The sequence below is a fragment of the Mixophyes fleayi genome, chromosome 10 (genome assembly GCF_038048845.1).
Source record: "Mixophyes fleayi isolate aMixFle1 chromosome 10, aMixFle1.hap1, whole genome shotgun sequence".
Taxonomy (NCBI): domain Eukaryota; kingdom Metazoa; phylum Chordata; class Amphibia; order Anura; family Limnodynastidae; genus Mixophyes; species Mixophyes fleayi.
The window spans coordinates 24554703-24573417 of NC_134411.1; the positions used below are offsets into that span (position 1 = coordinate 24554703).

An 18715-nucleotide genomic window follows, 5' to 3' on the forward strand; every position below is an offset into this window, starting at 1 on the left:
AGTGATTGGGCAGCTGCTGTGTCGACAATCGTTTTCTCCTCTTATCGTTTGAGAGAAAAGGGGTTTATTGCATACAATATTATTATAACACAAGTTCTCATTTAATGGTTTTACAAAGTTATATTTAGAATCCTTAGTGTCGTTTCAACTTGACCACCAACACCACTATGGAATTAAATTCCGATTCTCTTGGGGGGTACGCTGTGTTCCCTCTCCTGCCTCAGTTCACACACAGATTTGTAGATTGCATATAGCATAAGAGGAGAAGATTGATCACTGATTGTATTGTGGATCTATTCATCGCTGTCATCCATGTCACCCACTGCTGTACGTTAGTGTTGGTCAGCTCTGTGTGTTGAGAAATGGGATGTTATATATCTGTAGACTGAATTCTGTTTTGTGAGCATGTTATTTTTGTGTTATCATTAAGGATTTTAATTCCTATAAATCTGGCATAATTCCAACCTTTTTACTTTTGACCTCAGTGTATACTTTACTATTAGTATGTACTATAGTTTAAAAACAAATATATTGGCTATAACTGAATATACCTGTAATAGTCAATGTTATTCAAATTACATAGGAAAGATACAAGGATTAATATTTCGCTGTATTTATTGCCCTGTCATACTCTATTATCCAGTGTATTCAGTTCCACCTGTAGACTGTGCTGTAATATAGAGCACCATAAAGGATATACTTCTCCTTTAAATGACTGTGACCATATAGGACTCAGTTTTATGTTGACTGCTCTCATTGAGGTCTTGTGGAGTAAAAGGGTTGAATGCCACAGAACTTGGTGAGTCCTGACACAGAGCTCATAGTAATCTGCTGATGGCATCTCCGATGCCCATGGAATCCATAGTCTAACCTTTCACAATGTTGTATTTGCACACAATACTAACCGGTTGTTCTTGTCACTCTTCCTTCTGTGTCTTTCCCTCCTTGACTCTGCATAGCATGATGATGGGGAAATCCCTGAGCCTGTTGTAACACCTGAGGTATATTAACTTTATTAAACATTGTTGTGTTGTACGTTACTGTATTTTATATGGTGTGGTGTTTGTCAAAATAACAATTAATTTTACCTCTTACATTACTGGATATGTTTGTTGAGGATGACGGGTGTCAAATCGCTCATCTCGCTGAAGCTCTAATGAAAGGATGTTATTACAACCTCTGCGGAGTACAATCTTAAACATGACTTATCAAAAACATGGCACATGCAAAAGTTTGACCACCCTGTCGGTCACTACTAGGTAGCACAGCCTCTGGCAGAAATACAAACGTTTCTTATAGCCAGAAAAAATGTTCACACTCCTCCTTGCTGAATTCCACTAGCTCAGAAATATTCTTAGGTCTTCTTGTCTGCACTGCGTGTTTGAGATCTCCTCACAGATCTTTGACAATTTTTAAGTCTGGGGACTGTGAAGGCCCTTCTGAAACCTTCATCTTTCATTCCTCTCCATTCACACTTCATCCTGTTCCCTGCGATCGACCAATGACAGTCGCCTCTCCTCCACTCTGATCACCTCATTCCACTCCAGAATTCCAGATTTCTCCCAGGCTGCCCCCCTTCCACTGGAACGACTTTCCACGCTCCATCCGAGTGTCCCTTATTTTGTGCACTTTCAAACGGGCACTTAAAACTCCTTTGTTCCTCAAAGCCTACCAGCCATCGACCTAACCTTCTCTCCATGCTTGATCGTCTCACCTCTCTCTTCCCCTGTCCCGCTTCTCGCTCCTCTTGCGATTGATCCCCTCTGACTCCCCATTGTACCTTCTGTCTGTTTACTTTAGAATGTAAGCTCTTACGAGCAGGGCCCTCTTCCCTCCTGTCTCTTTACCTATTCTTCCCCTCCTACTCCACTGTGCAAGCTAAGTTTGGAGCTATTGAAGTACTGGTGTTTTTGTTCTATGTTCTGTACTGCTCTACCCTGTATGGTCCACTGTCTGTTTTCTGTACAGCGCTGTGGTAATCTTGTGGTGCCTTATAAATAACGATTAATAATAATAGTTCCTGTAAGTACTTCATGGTTGATTTTTAGGTCTGTTTTGGATTTTTGTCTTGTTGAAATACCTCTAACCAGCACATTTTATAAATAGCCTGTGTGCTAGATGTCCCGGGGGCAGGACTGGTAAAATCACGCCAATGCAGTTAATGTGATTTTTGGACTCATTGAGCCAGGAACTCGTGAGTATAATACCTGCCTGTTTGACTGTGTCTCACTGGTTACAGGGTCCATGTGCTCAGCACACCCTCCATCCATTGTAGATATGCCAATGTCTCAAACCTCTCTCCAGCTTCAATGTCTTCACTGATTCTGGGACGTTGGCTTCTAGGATTTGTTGACACTTAGTTGGATACATTCTTCTTTCCACCCAGACAATACTTTCTGCACCATTACCAATTGTAAAGTGCTACGGAATTTGCTGACGCTATATAAATAAATGTTGATGATGAAGTTCTGCTTTGCATAATCTGAACAGTTTACAAAAGATTTTTCTTTCTCTTTCCTGGACTTCACCAGATCTACTTGACTTCCATTTCTTAATGATATTTCTGACAGTGGAAATTCCGAGCTGAAAGCGTTTGGATGTTTGTCTTATTGCCTTCCCATGCTTAGCAACAGTCCATTATCTTCAAGCCCTCAGTCAGCTGCGTAGAGGAGCCCTTGGATGCTAAAAGCAGACATAAGATCCATAGTGGTTGGATGGGTCAGGTTATTTATTCGTTTCTGGGATTGTCTTCACCCAGCTTACATTAAGATCTAACAAGTCAATCAAGTTTTGTGACCGTAGAAAAAATAGTAGTAGACTCAGCTGGATGGGTGCCCAGACATTTGCACATCCAACATTTACTGTCTTATTTATTTTTTTCCTGTTAAGTTCAACAAATCATAATTATGTATTAAAATGTGCAGACATATGTCATGTTTAGGTTTATACCCTGTGTTAACTTGGAGATGCAATGAAACGTGCAGTATGACCAGGAGTGCTCAAACATTTGCATACAACTGTACATGTTAGGTCTATTAATAGTGTGACTAAAATGTAACCTTAAGCGCGGTGTATACAGAGGACAGGTCCAGTCCTTCGTTCTGAGAGCTCAATGACCACATTGATGTCCTACTTGGTTACACATGTAGGTGGCAAATTGGGTTGTTGGGCCAAAAGCCAATGTCGTATGTGGGACAATTAATGTGGTTGCCAGATAACACATAATAATCGCAATGATGGGCCAGCTATATTCTATGGTATTTCTAATCAGATCGTCGGTCAACTCAGCTTTGGTCACAAAAAGACTGAGTCGCCCGGCAGAATCGCTCTGTGTGACAGTGGCTTTAAGTCTACAAGGCAAATTCCATATTTTGATAGATTGAATAGAATTTGCCATGTTCACGTTTTTTGATCTAGAGATGTTAGCGGTAGAAAACAGAGGCGTCACAGGTAACGGGTGAATCGCTTACTCCTAGCCAGCGTAGGTTCAGAGCGTTTTGCTCTATATGACAATGGAGCCAAAGATGAACTAACGAAGAGCACCCTACTTACTTTCATGGTCCTATCTATAAATCTCCTGTTTGGCATATGGTCCAATGGTTCTTAGTTTTGGCATTCCATTCATTGAGTAGTGAACAGAACGATGATTGGCTGCAGGATTACTAACCACGTATACAAACGTCTTTCTGACACAAAAGATCCCAATGTTCTATGTGTGTTATTACTGCTGGTGATACTTTGCCAATAGCAATAAAAACACAAATTAACAAATACTATATGAAACAAAGGTCTTCTTTCCTCATACTTTTGCAGTGTGGCACAGTCCTTCCATTTACATTTGGTATCTCGTATATATCTCTGATGACAATAGAGCTCGCAGTTTTATACAAATAGAAGTTTATTCATACATTGAAATCACTTGGGTATTTTAATGCATTATTCTATCCTTATTGACACACAATAGTCTAATACTCCATATTTAACAAGTGTTCTGTCCAATATTCAATCCTTGGGATAGGAGCTGTGATAATCTGCAGTTGTTAGATGTAAAATGAAAATTGCTTTGAGACTGAGTATTCTATAAACATCCTGTGATCCAGTTCCTTATATAAATGACCTGTCCATTTGTCCATGTCAGAGTCTAGCAGATCCCAGGTACCAGACGCTGCCAGGAAAACTTTCCCGCACCACTCCGAATGGCTCGCATGACGGCTACAGAAATCTGGCGTCCCAGAATGCTTTGCACATCAACAGTGAAACCAACGGAATACAGAGCTTACGTAAGTCATATAGTCAGCAATGTAACCAGGGGCAAATGCAGGATTTACTCTGATATAAATAGTAATCCTGAGATGGGCATTTCTACCAAGAGTGAGTAACCGTACCGTTATAGAGATTTTTAAAGAGATCTTTTGTTGATATTCTGTGATAAACCTTCAATCTTATCATTCATCTTGGCTGTTTAGTTGCTTGGATTCTTCTTCCTTTGAGTTTCTGAAATTTCACCTTTTTGCTTCTTTCTTTCTGTTTTGCTCTTGTGGGATTGGTTTGAAGATATCAGCAGAAGCGCCAGTGCCCCAGTACTAGGTATTGTACCCTGTGGCAGCTAACGCAGCAAGCTTGAGTGTGGCATGTTACCCACCTCATGTGGGCATCCGTCTCCTTTGGCATAAAGTGTCAGTTTGCCAATACAGCATCTTGGAAGTGGATAAATGTTTGTTGTCTAAAACGTGTGCTTGTCTTAGTATCTAAACAGATTGTATCAATCACATTTATTACTGGTTATATTATGAACAATGGCTATGTGGGTGTAGCGAAAAGCCAATAGACAACAAATTGGTTCAGTTAGGGCTGAGTTCACAGAGATTAAGACGAAGTAATTATGGGTGGAGACATCACACCCATCCTAAATCGCCACTTAACTCACAACATTGACTTTTTTTTAATCCACTGCTCATTATCGGCCCTGATAGGAGTCATAAACATCTCTGTAAAAGACGTTTATAAATATGATACTGTAATTTATTTTGGTAGCTCTGACAACATAATCTAGGACATAGAAATGTGACCGTATTCTCTCTTCTACAAGGTTATTTCTTAGACTCTTGATTTGAACATTACATTGTCTAATCAGCCTCCACCAGTTTCTTTGAAAACACCACACAAAGACACTAAATAATGACTTCTCTAATTACGCTTAATCTGTGGAGGAGTTCATGTTTAAAAAGTCTCCCGTCACCTGAGCGGAAGCAGCCATAATGTGACTGAACCAAACTTCATGAGAATGCAGCCTGTCGCTTCACTCGTTTCCAGTGAGGCAATTCATGACCGATATTGATCGTGGCCCAGTGGTTCCTAGTGAGCTGATAGGTCGCATCCTCATGAATTTTGGTTCAGCTCACAAAAAATGGCTGCCTCCGCTGTGTGTAAATTTACCCAGTGTAAAGAAACAATAACATTCAAAAAACACAAACTTGCCACCTTTTGTAATGAAGGCAGTCCCAACGTCACTGAAGGTTTTACTTAATGATGGTCAGAGGTTGGACTCCGTAATGTGATGATTACATTATTGCTTGGTGGACCACTGTCTTCAGATGATTCTGCATCTTTGCAAATCTAGGTGCACTTCTAGCTTGTTTTGTCCTTTTTGTTTTTAGAAAACAAAAAAGAAATGAAAGAATATAAGATCTAAGATCAGATCTAAGATATAAAAGCAGTTTATTTCCATTTAAGTGTTAATATTCTTCCCCGTCCTGTCTTGTCCCCTCTGTCCTCATAGACTTGCTGCCAGTAACTATGTTCTTTCTCCAGACATTAGTAAAACCCATCTCCGAGTGGTAGGTGTTGGCTTTCATTTAACAAGAAGACATTGGCAGTCCTTGTCAGTCCCCTTGCCAAATACTTGTCAGTTAGGAATGGAAAAAAAAACAAACATATTATATAAAGGTCCTCTGTTAGAGTCTCTAAACAACTCCATAATCAAACGTGCTCATACAGTACAGGATGTTTTATTTTTTTAAAAAATCAAACATTGTGTATTTCTTATGCACCTGAAGAATGGGGAGAGAAACATCATGTTCTGTCTAACTAACAACCGGGAGTGTGTAATATTGAAATCCTGGCTGTCTATATGGTGTGTTGCTTTAAATCATTTACAAAATGTGCTACCTCGATAACACTGGCTTAGGGTGCATGCACTTGGAGCTCACGCCACTGTTGCCCCTCTGACTGTGCTCCGTTTCTGTACTAAAAACTCTGTCACACAGGGGTTGACAAAAGGTTAATTGAGCTGTACGAGGAGTGAAAATCCAACACTCGCATTCTGGGCCACAGTGGGCGGAGCATAGACGCAATGCAATAGTAACAGGTGCTCCATCCTGCTTTCACTCTGCCATGTTCTCAGAGTCTGTGTGCTTTGTGAGACTTAGATAGTGGAATGTGCAGGATCCTCAAACAGCACACCGTATTATCATTGTTCATTCATATAGCATATTACTCAGCGCTGTACAGAGAACATGGTAATGTACTTACAATGTCTTCCCTCACACACAGGTGAGACAGAGAACAGTCTGGATATCACATTTAATGACCTCTCTTCTGGGACTGAATCTGGCCCACGCTCTCCGCTCTCGCCAGAATGCAAGAAGAGCCCAAAAGGCATCAAGAAGTTTTGGGGAAAGTAAGTCTTCATTTTGCTTTGCAACTTATATCTGCACATACCACTTTAAATTATAGTTGGTTATCTTTTCAACACTGCTCACAGCAACATGTATGGGATCTATTATCTGGAATGCTCAGGACTTTTAGTTTTCTGGACAAGGGTTTTTTTTTTTGTAATTTGGAACACCATAACTAAAATATGCTAAATTACATTTAAAAGGTTCTCGTCTTCCCCTCCTTGTTAAATAATGTAGCAGTGCTCCTCATAGTGACCGCAGTATTATTATTATTAATAATAATTTTTATTTATAGGGCGCCACTAGGTGTCCGTAGTGCCGTACAAACGAAATTACAATACGAGGTGAGACAGCACAGTACAGTAAACAATAAGCACAGTAACTCAGTGACCTCAAAGCACAGCTAGGGGCAGGGAGGGGAGAGGGGAAGGTCCGCATACGACGGAGCCCAAGAGGGAGGACACGGATGACGGGGAGACCCCCAGAGGGGAGAGGAGAGAGCGAGAGGGGACGGGGGGAAGAGGGTCCTCGAGCAGGAGGGCTAGGTACCTGGAGAGCAGAGTTAAAAGTGGTGAAGACACGAGGAGAGCTGACCCTGCTCAAAGGAACGTACAATCTAAGGGGTAGTCGTAGTAAACAGTTGGTGATTTCTGCACAGATGATATAATCCTCAACCAGCAGCTACTATTGACTACTTTCTTGTTCTTTCTAGTTTTTTCAGGACTTATTGATAACAGGACTCCAGATAATAGATATAACTATAGTTACTTTTATATGTAATAATGAAATTGTGGCTTATTTTTATTTTTTTTATGAGCTTTTTTTTCTGGAATAAATATTATTATTAAGTAATATGTAGCCATTATTAATCTGGCTGCTTTACTGAAATATTGTCACCATAAGTGTCATCATAAGCCTGCTTGTGTGTCAGACAGGGGCCCATTGATATAATAGCATTTTATAGATGCTGTCTAGCCCCATCTCACTGCTGTGCTTCCATAAGACTTCTCTCTTAGCGGCTTTTTGTTTTTCTGGGGGGGGCGGGGGTCATATTTTTTAGCTGCGGTAACACATTTAACAGCTACTGTGAACTTTTTCTCCATTTCAGAATAAGGCGAACGCCCTCAGGAAACTTTAATACAGATGAATTAGGATTGTCCGAATTTAAAAGAGGGGGTATGCGAGCCACAGCAGGGCCACGGCTGGCTCGGACGAAAGATCCCCGTAACAAAAATAGGTAAATGTTACATAGGGAACATCTGTATCTGACCATTTTGAGGACCCTGATTTGTACCGATGTAAAACATGACACAAATATGGTGCTTATAGTTTAAATGAGAAGCGGAACTGTTCACAAATCACGTGTTACATAGGTACCTCCTGCTTTCTCCAACAAGGGTACATTCAGTGCTGGCAGATATATATTTCGTTCAATAAACACAAACCTGTAAAAACTTTCTCTGATAATCTAGGGGCCTGATTCATTAAGGATCTTAACTTGAGAAACTTCTTATTTCAGTCTCCTGGACAAAACCATGTTACAATGCAAGGGGTGCAAATTAGTATTCTGTTTTGCACATAAGTTAAATACTGACTGTTTTTTCATGTAGCACACAAATATCAACTTTAAATTTCAGTGTACAAATAAGCTATCAAGTATTTGTGTGCTACATGGAAAAACAGTCAGTATTTAACTTATGTGCAAAACAAAATCCTACTTTGCACCCCTTGCATTGTAACATGGTTTTGTCCAGGAGACTGAAATAAGAAGTTTCTCAAGTTAAGATCCTTAATGAATCAGGCCCCTAGTCACAATGGCAACTTAAAATTATTCTTACACTCGTTTCCAACAAGATGCATATTGTAATAACTACTATAATCTACAGATCTCTCCTTACATCCATATTGTATGACAATTCATTGATTGCCCTTTTATTTACACATTTGTAAATTTTGAATATGTTTTCTCAATAAAAAGTTATTGCAGATATGATAATAGCTACTATAATCTACATGATAATACAATATGGTGGCACGGTGGTTAGTATTGCTTCTTCACAGCAGTGGGGTCATTGGTTCAGTGCCGACCAGGGCCCTATCTGTGTGTAGTTTGTATGTTCTCTCCGTGTTTGTGAGGTAAATATATATGTACTCTTTCAGTTTCTATAACATGACAACTCATCTTATCACACTATTAGGTGGTTAACCGGTCTGTAACTAGAATATTTGAACCAGTAAGAGGTATTCTCAAAAGTAAAATTTCTTTTACTTATTTTTAATCAGATGAACAAAGTTTTCTCCATGCTGTACAGAACGTAATGGTAAAAATACATTAACACAACAAGTTGTATACTAGTGGAAAATTAAATTGTAGGTTTTTAACATTTAAATTGTTATTTTAACTTTCTGCCTCTTTTGGGACTATCCTTCAATGTCTCTGTCTGTAACATTTAACAGCAATATGTTTTGTTCATGAGGGTCCTGACTAACCGGAGGGTTTCTTTTTCATTTGATAATGCAGAATATACTTTTTTGTATTTTGATAACATGTTTATAATACTCTTTATGAGGTAACCGTACCCTGTTTTTTGTTGACAGTGATTACAATGCTCCGTTTGCACAGTGGAGTAATGAGCAGGTCTGCAATTGGTTAGAAGATTTCGGCTTGGGCCAATACGTCATATTTGCCAGGCAGTGGGTGAGCTCGGGTCACACGTTGCTTACGGCCACACCCCAGAGCCTGGAGAAGGTGAGAAATGAGAGGTCTAGAGGTAAACTCGAGTGTAGGATGTCTGGTTCTGTGCAGTCCATCAGCAGGCCCCTCCCACTTCTCACATCACTGTTAGGGGGGAGTCTCATTGGGGAGCGAGGTGCCGCTGAACATCCCCTCGATGTTCGGATGTGTACATTTCCGTCTCTGCTCATTTTTCCGTGCACCTTTGTGGGAAGTGAGGAAAAAGGAGTAGAGATTCCATCCTCCAACATTGCGTTGGCGTCTCTCCGCAGACAGTTCTGGAGACCCATCGCACTGAAATGAATCTCCCCCTTAAAGTCGTGTGTTTTGTATATTTTAGGTTTTTAGGTCAGTCAGGGTTTCATGTGATGCAGCATGTGTAACCCTGGGCAGGGGCAAACGCAGGATTTGACCAGCATGCATGGGGGCGTGGCTATAATATTAGACAGTCCTTGGCTGCTCTCCAACTCCTCCTATCCCTATAATATACATGGGCAATGCTGCGTGCACTACTCTCTTTTCAAGCAGAGCCGTGTGAAGTGGGGGCAGGGTCCAGCCACCTCAATTATACAGTGCCCCAGGCTTGGAGGGGGGTTTCCAGGCACTAGGAACCCAAGCCCCCCCCCCCTTGGTTTGCCTATGCCTGGGGGTATTTTAAATAGGTTCAAAGGCTATTTAAACTTGTTAAATTAACCTCAAGATAAAGGTTTAATGTATTGGCCAAGACCACGGCTTAACAACTGAACAAAACAAATTAGTTTGTTTTGTTTTTTTGTTTTTTTTTAATAGATTTGGAGTTGCTTGGTATAAATGTTCATACCTTATGGCAGGGGTAGGCAACCTGCGGCTCCCCAGGTGTTGTGAAACTACAAATCCCAGCATGCCTTGCCACCTATCTGCTGGTTATCTACTGGCAAAGCATGCTGGGACTTGTAGTTTCACAACACCTGGAGAACCGCAGGTTGCCTACCCCTGCCTTATGGGATAATTTGGAATATATTTACGAGTTAGGAGATACTTGAAATTAATTTATACATGATAGTGGAACGTTTACTGTGATAAAGTGGTGTATAATACAGTAAGAAATACGAATCTAAATGATATTCCTTCCTAAACAATTTTTTTTTCCCGTTTTTAAAGGAATTGAGTATAAAACATCCGCTGCACAGAAAGAAGCTTCAGCTGGCTATTAATGCCATCAATACCAAAAAGGATGAGAAATCAGGGCAACTAGATCACATGTGGCTAACACGTAAGTGCATCATTTCCTTGCTGGGATTACAACATCGATTTGGTATAAGTATTTATTTAGTCTCACATCTGACCTTTATCCCTTGACAGGATGGTTGGACGATATCGGCTTACCCCAATACAAAGACCAGTTCCTGGAATCTCGAGTTGACGGGAGAATGCTACAATACTTAACGGTGGTAAGGATGCCCGGAGGGGTCAGTTATATCCAGATCATATAATACAAGTCTCTGGAATCCAACATAACATGTGACCTGAATAGACTGTAAAATTTAATTGGCTATAGGAAACAATTTGCCTTCATAACTGGGGCAGCATGGTGGCTCAGTGGTTAGCACTTCTGCATCACAGCACTGGGGTCATGAGTTTGATTCCTGACCATGGCCTTACTTGTATGGAGTTTGTATGTTCTCCCTGTGTTTGCGTGGCTTTCCTCCGGGTGCTCTGATTTCCTCCCACGCTCCAAAAACATACTAGTAGGTTAATTGGCTGCTATCAAAATTGACCCTAGGTTCTCCCTGTCTGTCTGTGTGTCTATATTAGGGAATTTAGATCGTAATCCCCAATGGGGCAGGGACTGATGTGAGTTCTCTGTACAGCGCTGCGGGAAAAAACACAAAAACAGAATTTTACTTTGGATCCAATTAAATCCAAATGTTTTGTAGCTAGATTTTTTTTCTGTTTTCTATCCACACTTTCAGGCTGAGCGTGGATCACGTGGAATTCTGAGTCTCACCTTGTACTCCAACTGCCCTATACGCTACTACTTATGCAAAATAACAGGGTTATTTATTAATAATGGGTATTTCAACCAATCACGTGCTTTCTTTCATCAGGCTTCCCTCCGCTAATCTGATCAATGTCTAATATCTAGTCGCTATGGGTTACAGCACCTCTGTGCTCTTTGCACCATGCTACTAAACACGCCTGTGAATGGTATAAACTCCTCGGAATTCTGTGCAAATTTTCACTATCGGGAAGAAGAAAACAGTAACGATTGATTGTGAGCTCTATTTCTGGTACCTCAAAGTGATGTTACTGTAAATGTAAATATTTTGCCTGGCAACGTATAATTAGGATCTTGGAGCAACAGATTAAATCTGATCTTCTCCTCACAAGGTTCAGAAACAGGTGCTCCGGCCAGGCCCATCAGGGGAGTGGAGGAAATGAAGGCTTAGAGCTTCGATGCTAAATAGGGATGTGGTAATCCAATAGACTAGCCTGAGACGGGCGAAAAAATGTGAAAGAGGAAGTGAAAATACTTCAGAAAATAAACTTGAACACAGTCCAGTAGAAATTAAAGGAGAACACCCTTGGGGTAATTTGTCTTCCTGAGATTTGATAGCAGATCTGCTGTATACTTAAATTTGTATTAAGTGCACAGACCTGACCTGACCTGTTACATCCAGGGGCAGCAAATATAAAGAATGCTGCCTGGGAGGTAAACTTATCTACTTGTGGATTTCCCCTTTCACAGTGAACTCTCAGTGATCTAAAGCGGGTTAGTGTAGTTTGCAAAGGAAATGCCATGTTGTAAGAAATACTGCATGACGTGATCACTCTAATAAGATTATGTAGATGAGCGGCAACAGCTGAAATATAGCTCCTTCAGAACCTACAAAGGGAAACCACATTCCTTCCATGATATCTCAGCAAGAGGCTAAATTATCCATATGTCAGAGATCCATACTTGCAGCAATCCAGACGTCTCAGCCTGGGGCTGGTTTTAACTATAGCAGAGGGGCCATAATCCAGAAATTTAGGTTACTTGTCCTGGGTCTCAAGTGACTGGCGTGGACAATTGGTCACCCTTGGGGTGACCCAACTGGCCAGACCTAAATACTCATGCCAACTGGATTTTCAAGGTGTTCCAATCACCTTCTTATCATCCTATTACTGGTCAACTTGCCCCCCTCCCCCTCACACCCAAACAGTTCAGAGCTAAATTGTTGTAAAATTACCGGGGTAGTTTTAAGTTGACATTTTTGATGGCTCCAAGCTTAAATTGTACCCATCACCTACACACTGTGAAAAGAGCCATTTTGTTGGCTGACTCAATATTCTTGAGAAGACAGCTTATTAATTCTCCCGGAACCATCAGCAACAAGGACACATTACTCGCTGAATACTTACAGAATTGATAGTGTATTCCTATGATTTTGGTCTATCCTAAGAATTGGCTGCCTCCAATAGAGGTATAAAGCGCAACCCGGCAGATCCACCGCACAAATACGGCTTTGGACACACCGAGTGCCTCAGTTTATGCAAGTGAACCGTCAAGAGCACGATGGCTGCATTTGTGGGAGAGCAGAAGGGAGGAATTGGGTGGGTAGGCTCTCAAGTGGAGTATGAAGTAAGCGCACCAGTGCGCCTCATCTTGTGGAGCCAGATTAACGTAACGTAATATTGGGGTGGAGATCGGACAGTTGCAATGGGCATACTTGCAGGGCACGGCCATTACCACTCTGCTAAAGGTCTTACATTTTGCGCCAAGTCTCCCCTTCCCGGATCCTCCGCAGGCCCAGCACTAGACTGGAGCTAGTTGAGGATTTTGTGAGGTGGCGCATCTCCTGGTAATGTAATAAAAACTTATCCCACACAGAAGTGACACATGTAATAATAATACTGTTGTCCTCATAAATAAGGCTAACCCGATCTGTATTTTAATAGAAAACCTTAAGGTTTATTTAACTGTAAGGGGTGGGACTTTGATTACCCTATTGTGTAGTGAACCACTTAACGATTTTCCTGCACATTGAGGCGCCATTTCAGTGCAGAGAGGAGTCGAGAGCTTCGGAAATACTTCATATCATCATCATCATTTATTTATATAGCGCCACTGATTCCGCAGCGCTGTACAGAGAACTCACTCACATCAGTCCCTGCCCCATTGTGGCTTACAGTCTAAATTCTAAACACACATACACACTGACCCTAGTCTGTGTCTCTGTCTATTTTGTTAGCAGCCAATTAACCTACCAGTATGTTTTTGGAGTGTGGGAGGAAACCGGAGCACCCGGAGGAAACCCACGCAAACACGGGGAGAACATACAAACTCTACACAGATAAAGCCATGGTCGGGAACTCATGACCCCAGTGCTGTAAAGCCTAACCACTAAGCCACCGTGCTGCCCTATGTGACCGTTCAAAAATAAATTAAAAAGTATGAATCCCAGGGCTGGATTTATATCATTAGGGCAATATAATGAGAAAACCGTCCCATTCCCTGACCACACCTTCTACACAGAGCATTGGGCAACAAAACTAATTCTAAATGAGATCCATTATGTCAAATCTCAGAAGTTCTATCACGGAATTTCCATTTTTGCATATATTGCAGATTTGTGACTAGTGACATTAATCATTTCATATCGAATCACCTTGTATTATCGGGTTAGTGTGCTTTTAATTTAACTTGTTAAAATGTCCTTTATGTTTGTTGCATATAATGAATTGTTGTTGATTTTCCCTGGGATTTGAACGCTGGTCCTTAGTAGATAAGAAAACACAGCTGTGCTTGACCTCTTGTACACCGTAATATACAGCAGCGCGGCATTCTTATAAAGTTTAATCTGTGTGTCTCCTGTGTTTAAGAATGATCTCCTGTTCCTGAAAGTCACAAGTCAGCTGCACCATCTCAGTATTAAATGTGCCATTCACGTACTACACGCCAACAAGTTCAACTCAAACTGCCTGCGCAGGAGACCGGCTGACGAGGTGCGTCATTACAAATAACAGACTCCTGTAGGCGACAGTATGGGACCTTGTATCTAAAGTGTAATAACTTCTGTATATTGTTCCATGACAGAATAACATCTCCCCATCAGAAGTGGTGCAGTGGTCCAATCATAGAGTCATGGAATGGCTGCGATCCGTAGACCTGGCTGAATATGCACCAAATCTCCGGGGCAGCGGCGTTCATGGTGGTCTTATTGTAAGACATTACTATCAATTATATGTACAGTTCTGAAGCGCCATTTGCCAATATAATGTAACATGAACATTCATAATAAGGGACCGCTAAAAATAAGTATTGGAAAACGTATATTAGATACTTAGATCACTTAATGAAAACTTAATATGTGTAGTTTCCAGGATAGACTTTCTACTTTCAGACAGCTGCAATGTATCTACTCTACATAGAAACATAATATATGTCTGCATCCTCAATAAGCAAATAATCTAGTTAATCCAATATTTAGCACATTGATCGATAAAATAAACATTTCTGGGTTTTATGCAGCCTTCAGATTGAGTAACAGATTGGTTATTACATTGTTTCACCGTGTATGGCACTGTCTGACAGATACTGGAACCGCGGTTTAACTCGGACACCCTTGCCATGCTGTTAAACATTCCGCCAGAGAAGACCCTACTGAGGAGACATCTAGCGACTAATTTCAGCTTGTTGATTGGTCCAGAAGCTCAACAGGAAAAGAGAGAGATCATGGACTCCACAACCTACACACCTCTATCTACCACTGCCAAAGTCCGGGTAGGTGCTAACTTATCATAGGATGGACCTCTGCATGTTCCATTCTGACTGTGCGCATTCTGACCGCGTGCATTCTGACCGCGTGCATTCTGAATGTGCGCATTCTGACCGCGCGCATTCTGATCGTGTGCATTCTAACTGTGAGCATTCTGAATGTGAGCATTCACATAGCATCCTAAAATAATACAGAACATATGACTAGGTTTTCCATAATCTTTGAAGTATGCTATATATTTTTTAAGGATGAGACTCTGCAATGTACATGAGATGCTATAAGCCAGTTATGGGCAACAGGTTGCCCTCATAAGGGTCACATGTAGCCATCATATATAATAGTGAACACATACAGTATGTGCATGTTGTGTGTTATATTGCTGAACTCTTAAGGGTATATTTACTAAACCAGGGGTTTGAAAAAGTGGAGATGTTGCCTATAGCAACCAATCAGATTCTAGTTATCATTTATTTAGTACATTCTACAGAATGACAGCTAGAATCTGATTGGTTGCTATAGGCAACATCTCCACTTTGTCAAACCCGCAGTTTAGTAAATCTAGCCCTTAGACTCTAGTTTTGGAATGTAGTTGCTATTTACCCTTTATGTATTACAAAGAAGTGGGTGTCCACTAATGAGATCCATGCCCAAGGGACCACTATTGTCTGAACTGCCCAGTCCCGCACATAGACACAGTGCTACGTTAAAGGGACCCTACGTCTACGCATAGTGGGGACCAACATTTTGTAGGCTGAACCGACAGCCATAAGATTGCAGCCTATCAACCCATCGGTAGTGATGATATTACTGAGGCAGAAATATCTCTTGGCTGTCACTGGTTCCTCGTGAACTGACAGCATGGTTACCTCCATTGTGTGTAGATGATGGACTCACTTTAAAGAGAAAAACTATCACAGATGTTCGGCTATAAATAAGTTCTTAAAACAATACAGTTCGTATTTTAGGATTGACAAACAAATATTTATGAATACCTTATGTTAATGATTGTCAACTTGATACACGTCAGATGGGTGACTCTCTAACCGTCGGCAGGACCGCACATCACCCTTAATCTCAGTAATAAGCTCAAACAATACATTTAATCAAACAGATACCTACCTGCAATAACATATCAGCAGGCATTTTATACAAGTGTTACAAGCTGTAACAAACACATCTGACAATACAGCAGGAAGGAGCTGGGGGCCACAGGCGACGGCTCAGAGGGCCGCATGTGGCCCTCGTACCGCCTCTTGCCCATCACTGCCTTATGCGTTCCAAAGTGACGTAACCCAAACACCACGTTGCATCTCTCAAACATTTCCATTGTTGCATTTGCAGCCAAAGAAACTGGGACTGTCTCACTTCGGCCATCTCCGCAAGAAGAAATTTGACGACTCTACAGACTACGTGTGCCCCGTGGATGTCAGCCCCCAAAAGTGTGAATACAAAGCCCCCAACAACAGCCCCTTTAAAGAGGGGGACAAAGTGGAGCAGGTGGGCAGACTAATCTGATGGCATCTAGCATCATCCCCATCCCCTCCCCATTGTCGTCTGTGTCCTTAACCACGCATCACCGCCTAACCCATCCAACCGTCATTACCAGCATGACTTCACCGGGAGACAGACTTTGTTTTATAAAAGAAATATCTATATTTTGAGATGTTATATATTTTACCCAGCATGGAATGGATTTCAAGCTGCCGTTAATCATTGACAATTTTATACAAAGGCTGCGTTTTTATCTGTTGAACATACTGTAGCTTTAATTTAACCACAGATATTTAATTATAAATAGGATTGTGTACATATTCATGCAGTGTTTTACTTTTTACTTTTATTTTATTTTTTTCGGGCTCGGACCTAAGATCTGTGTAAGGAAATGATTTGTGAAATGAACATGTTACATATACGTTATTAAAAGAGGACTGCTACATTATTGATTGTTGAGACGAGACGTAATAAATGAACATGATTATTGAGATTATTACTTTATATGGACGTTCCATCCCATTCCATCCCACCAGGAAATGTCATTTACATTCGTGCAATCTGCTCCTTGGGCATGGACTGTAAAACAATGCAGTAGTACTAGATTACCCAGAAACCAGTTCATGTATTAAAGAGGACCAATCGGAGAGTGGAGAGTGTGAGCTGAACCAATCTGCAGCCTGTCCTTCATGCCACAGTCATGTGACTACCTCCTAGTGAAGTGATAGGCTGCCTTCTCATGAATATTGGTGCAGCCCATAAAATGGCTGCCATCATTGTGTGTTAGGGGTTCAGTCCACTTTAATTCCTTCTCTTCAGAAAGAAAGCTGATCTGTCCGGTGTATAATCATTCTGGACCATGCGGAACCTCCTGACAACTTTCTTTGCGCTTCAGATTAGATGTATTTGTATTGCAGCTATAGGCCATTAGTTTTATACCCCCCCCGTCTGTGTCCTTCCTCTCCATGGATCCAATCCCTATTGCATCCCAGGTATATACATTAAATGAATGGTAATAGTAAAATACTCCTTGAGCCCCTGGTTAAATGTTACTAATATGTAAATAATTTATTAATGTACAAAATAAATTAAAACCGATCATGTGCAGACTGAACAGAGTGATGACCCCTCGCCACCCTACACCCAAGCCCGTATGGCCTTACGCAATTGGTTACACGAACATAGGCCTGTTGTCCCTCTGCAGTCTGGATTTACACCGCCAGTTCCCCAACGTAATGTGCTGTTTACTGCCCTGACCGTAACCTCAGTGGCTGCAAGTTATAAATAAAAAGTAGCCCAGGTGGAGATGGAAAGAGCTGGTTGGAATAAGTAAAATGGGTGACGTTATAGACGGAACAAGCTATATACAGTTGATTTGTTTGGGTCTAGCATTGCTGTATGGCCTAGTGCAGGGGTAGGCAACCTGCGGCTCTCCAGGTGTTGTGAAACTACAAATCCCAGCTTGCCTTGCCCCCTATCTGCTGGTTATCTACTAGCAAAGCATGCTGGGACTTGTAGTTTCACAACACCTGGAGAGCAACAGGTTGCCTACCCCTGGCCTAGTGCAACAGGCATCTACCATGTGGATAATTCCACTGACCATTTAGGCAAAGGTCTGCAGCTCTAGTCACTGGCTGCTGCTGAGAATGATGATTGGTAAAGTTCACCAATGCTTGGAGTGTTGCATCATGCCCTGCAGTGTATTTTCATTTACGTGTGACCAGTAACACATTTTGTGCTTGTTCATTCATTCTGTCTGTTTGTATGTTTGCATAATACAAGCCAGACTCCTTCGTGTCCCGTCCATATAACTTATCTGGTTGGTGGGCTACAAGATAGAACTAACACTACTTTAGTTTGTTAAAGTGCACCTCTCTATACACAGCGGAGGCAGCCATTTTGTGAGCTGCCCCAATAGACGTTAAAATGTAGCCTGTCATCCGTTTACTAGAGATCAAGCTCTGTCACTTGTTCCTAGTGAATGGATGGGTTTTTTCCTCATAAATGTTGATTTAGCCAACAATATGGCTGTCTCCAAAGTGTGCGGGCTCCGGCGCATTCCGTGTCAAGGG

General features: G+C 41.4%; 1 protein-coding gene across 8 annotated transcripts in view; it reads left to right on the forward strand.

The window, feature by feature from the left end:
- Positions 1-18715, forward strand: part of PPFIBP2 (PPFIB scaffold protein 2) — a 171392-nt gene that overhangs the window by 150599 nt on the left and 2078 nt on the right. For 6 of the 8 annotated variants that reach the window (XM_075188066.1, XM_075188065.1, XM_075188067.1 and 3 more), the window contains 11 exons: positions 960-1001; positions 4139-4280; positions 6553-6679; positions 7786-7914; positions 9276-9426; positions 10552-10663; positions 10753-10841; positions 14257-14379; positions 14471-14596; positions 14969-15157; positions 16494-16649. In XM_075188066.1, the coding sequence (XP_075044167.1) occupies positions 960-1001; positions 4139-4280; positions 6553-6679; positions 7786-7914; positions 9276-9426; positions 10552-10663; positions 10753-10841; positions 14257-14379; positions 14471-14596; positions 14969-15157; positions 16494-16649 (1386 nt within the window). Of the gene's footprint in view, positions 1-959; positions 1002-4138; positions 4281-6552; positions 6680-7785; positions 7915-9275; positions 9427-10551; positions 10664-10752; positions 10842-14256; positions 14380-14470; positions 14597-14968; positions 15158-16493; positions 17140-18715 lie in introns of those variants that run through there. The other 2 variants (XM_075188072.1, XM_075188068.1) reach the window with 2 other exon arrangements.